Source organism: Puntigrus tetrazona, chromosome 22 (assembly GCF_018831695.1).
Source record: "Puntigrus tetrazona isolate hp1 chromosome 22, ASM1883169v1, whole genome shotgun sequence".
In the NCBI taxonomy this organism is placed as follows: domain Eukaryota; kingdom Metazoa; phylum Chordata; class Actinopteri; order Cypriniformes; family Cyprinidae; genus Puntigrus; species Puntigrus tetrazona.
The window spans coordinates 4,504,970-4,515,329 of NC_056720.1; the positions used below are offsets into that span (position 1 = coordinate 4,504,970).

The 10,360-nt window shown below is 35.7% G+C and overlaps 2 protein-coding genes and 2 long non-coding RNA genes across 7 annotated transcripts in view; 2 read left to right on the forward strand and 2 right to left on the reverse strand.

Annotated features, from left to right (window-relative positions):
* Positions 1–172: 172 nt before the first annotated feature.
* Positions 173–2,160, forward strand: LOC122327579. Of its 3 annotated transcripts, none has more exons than XR_006247651.1 (5): positions 173–257; positions 445–571; positions 732–1,062; positions 1,278–1,355; positions 1,650–2,160. It is a non-coding gene; the product is annotated as an uncharacterized LOC122327579 (long non-coding RNA). The 3 variants fall into 3 exon arrangements; XR_006247650.1 differs by having other exon boundaries at positions 218–332; XR_006247649.1 differs by having other exon boundaries at positions 217–571.
* A 791-nt stretch (positions 2,161–2,951) lies between these two features.
* On the reverse strand, positions 2,952–6,507 carry LOC122327512. The gene is made up of 5 exons (XM_043222930.1): positions 6,429–6,507; positions 4,191–4,526; positions 3,724–4,065; positions 3,589–3,647; positions 2,952–3,243 (listed from the first exon to the last, which is right to left on the reverse strand). Exons 1-4 carry the CDS (start codon positions 6,469–6,471, stop codon positions 3,592–3,594), a joined length of 777 nt encoding a protein of 258 aa, XP_043078865.1. The 5' UTR covers positions 6,472–6,507; the 3' UTR covers positions 2,952–3,243; positions 3,589–3,591.
* The window catches only part of LOC122327452 (SLAM family member 5-like), a 5,822-nt gene continuing 529 nt past the window's right edge, over positions 5,068–10,360 (forward strand). The window contains exons 1-5 of one of the 2 annotated variants that reach the window (XM_043222835.1): positions 5,068–6,025; positions 8,249–8,587; positions 9,179–9,490; positions 9,594–9,698; positions 9,788–9,849. In XM_043222835.1, the coding sequence (XP_043078770.1) occupies positions 8,275–8,587; positions 9,179–9,490; positions 9,594–9,698; positions 9,788–9,849 (792 nt within the window). In that variant the 5' untranslated portion in view covers positions 5,068–6,025; positions 8,249–8,274. Of the gene's footprint in view, positions 6,026–7,296; positions 8,014–8,248; positions 8,588–9,178; positions 9,491–9,593; positions 9,699–9,787; positions 9,850–10,360 lie in introns of those variants that run through there. The other variant, XM_043222834.1, reaches the window with a different exon arrangement.
* LOC122327600 overlaps positions 9,559–10,360 on the reverse strand; it is a 4,666-nt gene continuing 3,864 nt past the window's right edge. The window contains exon 4 of the long non-coding RNA XR_006247680.1: positions 9,559–9,675. This is a non-coding gene — a long non-coding RNA (uncharacterized LOC122327600). The remainder of the gene's footprint in view (positions 9,676–10,360) is intronic.

Consider the following 10,360-nt stretch of genomic DNA (forward strand, 5'->3'; position numbering starts at 1 on the left):
AACTTTTTTTGGAGGGGGAGAGAAACTTATTGGAGCTAAAAAAATCGTTACAGTAGTTGGCTATGAAGATGAATCCAAAATATGCTCATCTGAGAAGAATTTTATATAAAATAAAAGAAAGAAAGAAATAACCAGATGTGAAGCCCTTCTTCATGTTAACCACCATCTTATATCCTACGCCTACAAACTAATACAACCGAAACAAAAGCTCGTCCATCAAACCGATTGCAGCTTCATAGAGAGGAAATCCGACCACAGTATGTTTCTGTTTGACTTCATGTGTCGTGTATCACACCTCAGTAAAACCTGCAATGAGGGATGGGAAATAAAACGTACCTGTTTTTCAACTCGTTTATTCTTTTACTAATGCACTCCTCTTACAGTTAGACGGGTGCCTTTTTAAAGCAATGTTGAATTATAAAGTTTTTTTTTTTACATTTCAAGTCTCAAGAGCCAGAAGAGGATTTATGTAACACACAGATCATTTGCAGTGGAAAGATTGGACCATGGACTTTTTTTTTAATGTTTTACAAGCTTATTTTGTTCTGTTTGTCCAGGTGGAGTCTGATTGGTGAGTTATATTTCCTAATGATTCTATCCCAGATCAATCAAATCAGTTCATGGTGCTCACCTGTTCATTTTATTGTGTCTGTCACTGATTTTAATGCAAACTGATTTCAGGCTTTCTAAATCGACACAAATTGTGTTTTGAAATCCTTTCATGTTTTTAGGTGTGTCTGGTTCTGAGACTAATAAAACGCAGTCAGTGTCAGCAATGGAGGGAGATTCTGTCGCTCTGAACTTCTTACTACTTACATGACTACGAAGACATACTGTGGACATTTGGGGTTGAAAACTTTCTCATAGCTAAAATCAGTAGAGGGGCTAAAGTCTTCCCCACATTTGATGTTTCTGATGAGAGATTCAGAGACAGACTGAAAATAGACGATCAAACTGGATCTCTGACCATCATGAACATCACAACTCAACATGCAGGTGTTTATAAAGTACAAAGAAGAGGAGCAAATCTGATATCGAAATTATTTAGTGTTTCAGTCTATGGTGGGTAGAGACAAGAAATAATATCACTTTGTTTTACTTAAACCATGAACAGTATTAAATTTATGGAAATTGTTTTTGAAATAATTTGTTTTTTGAAATAATTTGAGCTGAATTACTGAAATAAATGACATTCTAATTTATTGAGATGCAACTATGTATACCTGTATGACAAACTATGGTGCCATTTAAGTTGTATATATTTTATTGCATTATAGATGTTTATGCGACTGAAAATGAAGCAGAGATCATTTACGCTGATCCAATATTCATACATGCGAAATAAACCGAAATGGGTAAGTGTTATTGTGCTTTAAAACCTCTTAAAACCAGAGAAAAAAAGTTTAGAAATGAAAAATATTTTTTGTCTTTACATTTCATTATATAGACCATAAAAAATAATGTTCAAAAATAATAAATATAACAATAATAATCACACATACACACACACACACACACACACATCTGCTTCTGCTGTTATTTATGCACTTTCAGTTATTTAAAATCAAATCAAATTCATTTAAAGAAATGTAGGTAATTGTTTTTGTATCTTGTGTGATTTTTTTTTTAATTTATTTATTTTTTTACAGACCGCAGAAGAAACTCACACAGAGTATTCACCAATCCGCATAAGAAAATGAAACTATAACTTGTTATCTGGGTTTAGTATGTGATCTTTGAGATGGTTGAGAGTTTCCACAGGCACAACCTACCTGAACTTTACAGAAATTCTGACATGATGTAATCATTTACATACATGATATGGCTCCACAGCATCCCAACTAGGACTAAAAGCTCAGTTTGAGAGTGCTGTGATGTTTTTCATTTGATATATAATCTGTTTTTCAACAGCATGTGTACAAGGCTGCCTATATCGCTGTTCGCTCCATTTGGTCGATGCGCGTTTGAGGTGAGAATATGTGGTTGGAAGGCTTTTTCCACTTCTGCTAATGCAAAACGTAGGCCGAGGCCTACTGTTAGATGTCGATGATAGTCTAATACGCATTCTCTCAAATCTAACAATGATATTTCAGTGGAACATTACTGTGTGAAATGCCTAAACACCATCATAGAGAACTATTAAAAGTACATACACTTACACCCTTTTTGTTTTCGAGATGGTTTTGTTTCCAAGGTGTCAACAAAGAAAAGCAAGAGTCGCTACTTGCGACTTATTTAAACGATTATTCGCCCAAAAGTAGCTAGTTCTACTGGATATGTAAAAGAATAATCTTTGAGTACAGGCACAAAACAGATAGCCGAGTTCCCATTTCCAGGATTCACTTAGAACATGCATCGTTAGCATTTGGCGTTTACAATTAAATTTAAACAAATGCATATTTTGCATATACGATCTACATTACAAGCGTAATGCGACCGACTACACAGGTCTTCAATATGAGGTAATTCGATTAGATATGCTGTTAATAACATACCGCATTGTTTCTAAGAAGAAATTACGTAACACAAAGGAAAGTTAAATGATTTTAGCCGATGCTTTTATCCAAAGGGATTTACAAATGAAGACAACAGAAGCAATCGAAACCAACAAAAGAGCAACAAGTTAGCCCAGTGCAATACTCTACGTGTACATAGTACATGGTTAAGTTTAAAAATAACCATTTTAATACACAATTGATAGGGTAAATAGCATTTTTTTTATTAAAAAATGGATAAATATATTAAATAAAATTTAAATAGAATGAACAGTACTAGAGTTAGAGGATCAAAATGAGCTTAAAACATAATTGGCTACAGAAGGTGCACACACACACATATATATATATATATATATATATATATATATATATATATATATATATATATATATATATATATATATATATATATATATATATATATATATATATATATATATATATATATATATATATATAAAATATGGTGTGAATGACAAACCAGTTTCCATTTCAATATTATTTTTTTTTTACCCATACAGTGTATTTTTGGCTATTGCTACAAATATGCATGTGGAACTTACAACTGGTTTTGTGGTCGCATATAATAAGAAAACTTAACAGGCTTACAGCAGTTAAACGTTTTTACATTTAATTTTACATTTGTACCGTAAATGACCCAATTGCTCATAACGCCTGCTGAGCAATTACAGAGCACTGTTTGCTGTTTGAATATTTTAAGACCCTCGGAACAGACACCAGTATCCTATAAGAAAACATTCACAGAAGTTAAGAGAAATGAACACGACTGATGCTGCAGAAACACACACACACACACACACAGCAAGACACAGTCTGAATGTGTTGAACCAAAACACACCGTCATCTTCAGTAGTACAGTAATGCATCAGGTTCAATGCTTTGATTTAAAATAATCCAAACTTTTCAGGAAGAATGCATATATGTTTTTATAAGTAATTACTAATTTTGTTGTTAAACATCTTGCATATACAACTCGCAAAGGGCAGTATTATCAAATATTCAACACGTATTTTTGAAATGATGACATCACATATGCGCATATAGAAAATGCACAACCAGAAACTCTTACCTGTTACACAACGCCCAGAACAAATCCAACACATACCATAACAAGAATCACAATCCTACCTGATGCGAAAAAAAGTCATTATCATTAAAGACTTTATTGAATATTGAGTGAACAAATAATACATAAGATACTCACTAGAGTCGGTCCCGCTAAGGCTCTTCTCGCTGATGACTCTGATGCTGTATTGACGAAGGATCCTGCTGCTGTTGGTGAGGATCTCTAGATGATAAACTCCAGAGTCTGTGGTTCTGGTGTTCGTGATGGTCAGAGATCCAGTCTGAGGATCCAGCTCCAGTCTGTCTCTGAACCTCCCATCAGCATCCTTGAACTCATCACCTGTAGAGATCTCGATGGGATCTCTAGCGATTTCAGCATTGAAATACCACGTCATCAAATCATTTGTGCTCTTTCGGATACCAGGGTGTAAAGTGACAGATTCCCCCTCTTTCAGTGACTTGGTTTTCATTTGATCCATCACTGTTAGATCAAAATATAATAATGAGAACTAGGAAAGGAAAGCATAACAGCTTTCTGTGACGAGACAATACTCTGAACTCAAGTAATTCACATTGAAAAACCTGAGCCTTTACTAAACGACTCACTCTGGACATCGACTCGAATGATCTTTTCAATCATGCTGTTCCTGCTGATGATCTGTAGTTTATATTCTCCAGAGTCTGTGTTTGTGATGTTCATGATGGTCAGAGATCCAGTCTGAGGATCCAGCTCCAGTCTGTCTCTGAATCTCTCAGTGCCTTCATTACACTGAACATCCGTGCAGGTCTTACTGAGATAGTCGCTGATTTGCGCGATGCGGGTGTCGTTAAAATACCATTTAATCTTTTCGTGTTGGTTTGTTACAACAAAAGTGTATAAAGTTACTGAATCTCCCTCCGTCACAAACACTAAAACACTGCCTGCAACAACACTGGACAAGCCTGGATGAGAAATGAAATGTTCATTATAAATAACTTTTAAGAAAGCAATGGCGACTGTAGTGTAAGCCTTTACAAAAACAGATTTGCATCATTCTACAGTATAGACAATATATATATATGTAATATATATATATATATATATATATATATATATATATATATATATATATATATATATATATATATATATTATATATATATTTTTTAATTATTATTCATTTTTCTTCCCAATGTTAAGTCTGACTAATCACAAACGATGAAGTACTTCTCTCCGCAGTGCCTCAAAACCATTAGCAATTATGCATTTGATGCAGTTTTTGTGTAAAACAAGCAATTCTATATAGTTGTCTCTGCAAAATAAACTGGGACAGAATTGTGTATTTGAACACAGAAAAATCACTAATATGTTATTAATACGCTATTATGCTATGCTATGCTATTAAACTGCTATGTTCATCCTCATTTGTACGTCGCTTTGGATAAAAGCGTCTGCTGAATGACTAAATGTAAATGTTCACTGTGTTTACATGAAAGCCAGGTCAAGCATTTTTCAGTTTTGTTTGTATCCTGACCATTTAGTTGCACTCCCAAAAACAGAGCGCAGACGTATAAAAGGAGCATAAAATGCTTTTATTTTCCTTTTTGTAAACAAAGATTACACTCTTAAAAAATAAATCGTTCCATAGGTACCAATATCTGGAGAACCTTGCTGTTTTAGAAAAGGTTATTTGTGGTAAAAGAAGGTTCTTCAAATTCTAATAAAAACCCCAGATGATTCTTCATAGGACCTTTGACCGAATGGTTCTTTGTGGAACCGAAAATGGTTCTTCTATGGCGTCATTGTGAAGATTCTTCAGTGTATAAAATAGCGCAAAACTAAATGCATCGCTTCATCTTCGGGCATTTTTTATTTATTGTTTTACAAAAACAATGACATTTGCAAAAGCATGTTTCAACTAACAGGAAGTCATGTCACAAACGGTTCTTGATGTGCAGCAAGGCCATGAAGAGAATTTGATAGGAATGTATCCAGGTCCTCAGGATACACCAAACAAAGGCAACTTTTAATCTGGGTCTGTGTGCTCGTGAACTTCAAACCTCCATCCCAACAGAAGTTCTCTGCATCAGGCTTGCTTTAAATAAATAAATAAATAAATAAATAAATAAAAATGTGAGAAGCCTGTTAAGGTAATCTGTCATGCACGCAGAGTGAGGCAAGTGTGTGTGTGTGTGTGTGTGTGCATAAATGCATGCTCATTCTTTTGACATGAAGAAGTAAATGCTGAATCAGTTATTTATTTCCTCATTTGTGGTGACATTATTGACGGAAACACAGCAGGGCTGGTTATGCGCACGCGCACAAACTGTTCAAGTAAAGATGTCTGGGTCAAAACTTTTGGCAAAGACCAAAGATGTTGACTTAGCGACAGGGCAGACCTTTTCTTTTCGGCAGTAAGAAAACACTGCAAAAAAAATTGTATAGTCTTCCTGTTTCCAAGGTAACGAGAACGCGACGTACTATTTGAACCCGCTCTTTTTTTCTCTTTATAACCTTTTTTCAAACGTTTCTATTGCTGTTGTGACAGAAAAGACCGCTGCATTGAAAAAGCACCAACTCTTATTGGCAGTTTAATATGCTTTTACACACTTAATATAAACGTTGCATTACGTTACATTATTTAACTGATTTGGAGATTTAAATTCAGGTATTTATATTGAAGGACGAGGTTAGGGTTAGGGTTAGGGTTAGTCACTATACACTGTTTCATATCCCTTTTTATGTGTTTATGGTAGTGGTAAAACGAAACCGAAATCAGGCGATGGCGCGAAGATCTTAAAACACCGTTAAGAAAGCGGAAATAACGTCGAGCGATTTCTGAGGATGCAGGCTTCGTAACTTACCGATCTCTAAAACCAACACTGCGACGACAAAGAAGAGCTTCATCACGGTTTCATCTGAAAAACAAAAAAATAAAGCAATGTTTTTATTCCGTTTCACATCTCCGAAAAGATGTGATCAGCATGTGGGCGGAGTCTCTTTTTTTAAGGAACCGAGCAAACTGTTAAGTTGACACGGGCACATTAGTTTGAATGTTTCTCGCAGAAACTCATCTTTGCTTTTAAAGTTAAAAAAAATACCTTTCCCTTTTCATAAAAAACGATAACATTTCAGAAACCTTTCTGTTATAAGACTGTGACCATGCTTCATAGGCTATTAGACACCTCTGCTGAGATACAACTCCAATGATTGATTGGAGTTTCTTTTTTGACGGTTGAAAAACTCTGAAGCCGTTCTGTGAAGTCGAGCCGCGAGGTTCATGACAGGAAGACGGCGTTCGCCTGCAGACCAGACATCAAACAGATGTTCTCTTGCACAAGCTGCCTAACTACCCAAACAGATCAAACGCATCTTCTGAAGAAAATCAGACCGCAGCACATTTTCAGTTTGACTCGTGTCAAGGACCCCTCAGTTGAGAGATGGATATTCTTCACCATTTACAAAAATGCAATGTTATGCAAGATTTATAACTGCAGTTTTTCACTCTTCTGTGCTCTCATATTTGATAGTCTTCAGAAACTGCAGAAACCATCAATGTTTAGAAATAAAACCATACAAATACGAAGAAAATAAAAATAACAACCGCATTCAGTAATGTGTCTCCTCTGTGTGTTTCCACGTCATTGTAGCGCCGTTTTGGAGAATATCAGCTGGATGCAAACTCAAAGTTTTTGTTCAAATCAAAGCATAAACACACTCAGAAAACGTATCATTGTGTTGCGGCTGACACAGAAGTTGGGTATAAACTGGATATAATAACGTCTAGATAGCATCTCACTGGTAAAGTTTTGACGGATGAAGACCGCATAACAAAAAATACAATTGACATACAGGAATCGTACAGTAAGCATGTGTGAGTCTGATCTGGTGTGTGTGTGTTTTAGTTATTCTGAATGCATCTGTGTACTGCAGTCGGTCCAACATAAGTGGTCAACTCAACGTTGGTTCATTTTTTTGTGGACTTGATGAGCTTGAACTTATCTACTGTACGCTACACATACTGCATGAATTCTGAATTTATCTAATTATTTTGGTGTGCATTTCAGTAACATAATCTTCTTATATCATTTGGGTCTTTGGGGTCCTTTTGGAGCCTCCAAGGGCCCTTTTTTGAAAATACAGTTATGCGATCTTGTGGTTCACTTTGCAGGATGTAGTAAATAATTACAAAATGAATGTACTAAGATAAAGAGTGCATGCTTAATTCCATAATCGCAATTAATGGCGCAAAAGGGAAACACACTATTGTGTCATAACGTGTGTGTGTGTGTGTGTGTGTGTGTGTGTGTGTGTGTGAACTAGGAGGGTTAAACGCTGTTGGGGGTGGACTCGGTGGTATCAAAAGGTCTTATTAGATCAGAGTTTTTGTTGAAGAACTGAGGAAAATGTTTTTCACGATTGTTTTGTTCTGCTTGTGTTGTCTGACCGGTGAGTTACAGATGCATTTTCACAGCTTCTTTTTATTTTTATTTCTAAGGATTCTTTGGAATTAGGTCTGTTTTATTGTGAGCCTGTTATAGTGAGCCAAATATAAAAATATTACCTCACGGAAGGCGTTTAGCAGATGTCGACTTTCATTTTGTTTAGTGTCTTTGCTGCTGTTACAAACTGGTTTCAGGCTTTCTAAACCAGCATTAATCTGTGTAAAATGTTTGTTCTTCAGGTGTGTTTGGAGAGACTGTGTCAGTGATGGAGGGAGATTCTGTTACTCTGCACACTGGCGTTAGTGAAACATTTGAAGAAGTTAGCACAATGTGGAATTATGGAGTGGAACGGTCAATGATAGCCGAAATCAGCAGAGTTTATGGAATCTTCACATATGATGATGTTCTTGACGGGAGATTCAGAGACAGACTGAAGCTGGACAAGGAAACTGGATCTCTGACCATCACGAACATCTCAACTCTACACGTAGGACTCTATGAAGTGCAGATAAGTGGAATGACTCTACCATCAAAAAATTTCATTTCGCAAAAATACAGTCATTCAATTTATGTCTATGGTGAGTTGAGACGCACGGACATCGAAGACATTGCTGTTTTATTAAATTGATATTTTGGCCTGAAATACTCCTAGACATAATTTGTCACATAAGCTTGATTTATCATAAAATTATTTTTTTTGACTTGTTAAAAGAAATATGTCGGTGATTTTTCTTTAAGGATTTTAAAGCTGAAATTGTAATTCCATAAAACATGTTAACAATTCTATTAAAACTAATGTAGCCTATTATTTAAAAAACTTCTTTCCCCTTCACTTTAGGGTTTATTCTGTTGTTGTCAAACAGAAAGTTGTAAAATGAGACAATTTTACAGTTGTTTAGTTTATCATTTTAATATTTCTGGTTTGACGCCCATTGAAGACACCTCAACATAACCTTCATTTCAGTTTCAAAAGAAAATAAGGGATGATGAATCATATTTGTTTGTTTGTGGTAATCATTATGCAGCCAATGCTGTTGATTTGATCTTAATTTGTTCTGAGTCCTTAATATTCATTCAACTATTTTCAAAAATGTCTATTTTATAGTTCATTTTAAAGAAATGTTTACTGACCGTCAACGGATCTTACATTTACTTTCATGTTTTTTTAGCTCGTCTGCCGACTCCTAACATTACCAGAGATTTTTCACTAAATCTATCATCATCATCATCACCATCATCTTCATCACAGCAGAATTGTTCGTTGTTGTGTTCGGCGGTGAACGTGGGTCATGTGACTCTCTCCTGGTACAAAGGAAACAGTTTATTGTCCAGCATCAGTGTGTCTGATCTCAGCATCAGTCTCTCTCTACCTCTGGAGGTGGAACATCAGGATAAAAACACCTACAGCTGTGTGATCAACAACCCCATCAGAAACCAGACCACACATCTGGACATCAGCAGACACTGTTCTCCACATGCAGGTATGTTGATGTTGATATTAATGATGATTAACTGACCTAGCTGACCTATCGAGTTTAATAGTCTTTGTTGCAGATCAGATATTCACTCATTTGTCGATTCCAGGCCTACCTTTATTGCACATAGTGTTGATCTCTGCTGCTGCTGGACTTCTTTTGATTGTAGCTGCAGCCGTGATGTGTTGCATCTGCAAGAACCGTAGAAAAACAGGTCAGGAGGACAAACAATTCAACTATACAAATATTTAAGATGCATTTCAATATATAAAAGCTAACACGAGTGTATTATTGTCAATGCAGTTGAGATCCAAGAGGAAGACGCAACTGATTCAGCATCTTTTAAACCAAAAACAAGAAAAACGGTAAGAAGTTGCAAGAAGTCGTTGCAGACGTTATTGAAGTTTGCCGATTGAAGTTTGCAGCATCAGATGTTTTTTTTGTTTTGTTTTTTTTACATATAAAAACAGTCAATGGTGACTTTCAGGACACAAGCCAAAGTAAAACACACTATGACACGTCTTTAATTTGATTGACACTTTCTGACATGCTGCTGTCTTTAGGAGCGTTTTATTTATTTATTTGATTTCTCTACTTATTGCATATCGTGAATTAGCTGTTATGCATCTGGTGTGGTCTAATTTGTTTAAAATCATATGTAAACTGTTCTAACTGCATAAATGGGTTTGCTATTCTGAAATGACAAAGTTAGCTTAGTCACAGAAAAGAAAGTAGGGCAAAGCCATGTTGCTGTGCTGAAGTCAGACTCTGCGGTGAAACGCAGCTTTAGAGGTCATTGGCTGCGCTGCAAGTAGCTATCTTTGCCGTTTCTTTTGTTTGAAATGCAATCATTCCCAGTGTGTCGTTACAAAGCTC

Coding starts and splice junctions, on each gene's coding strand:
- LOC122327512 (XM_043222930.1), bottom strand. CDS start 6,471: ATGAAGCTCTTCTTTGTCGTCGCAGTGTTGGTTTTAGAGATCG. Junction 4,066..4,190: donor CATTCGAGTCGATGTCCAGA/GTGAGTCGTTTA, acceptor TTGATCTAACAG/TGATGGATCAAATGAAAACC. Junction 3,648..3,723: donor CCTTAGCGGGACCGACTCTA/GTGAGTATCTTA, acceptor TTTTCGCATCAG/GTAGGATTGTGATTCTTGTT.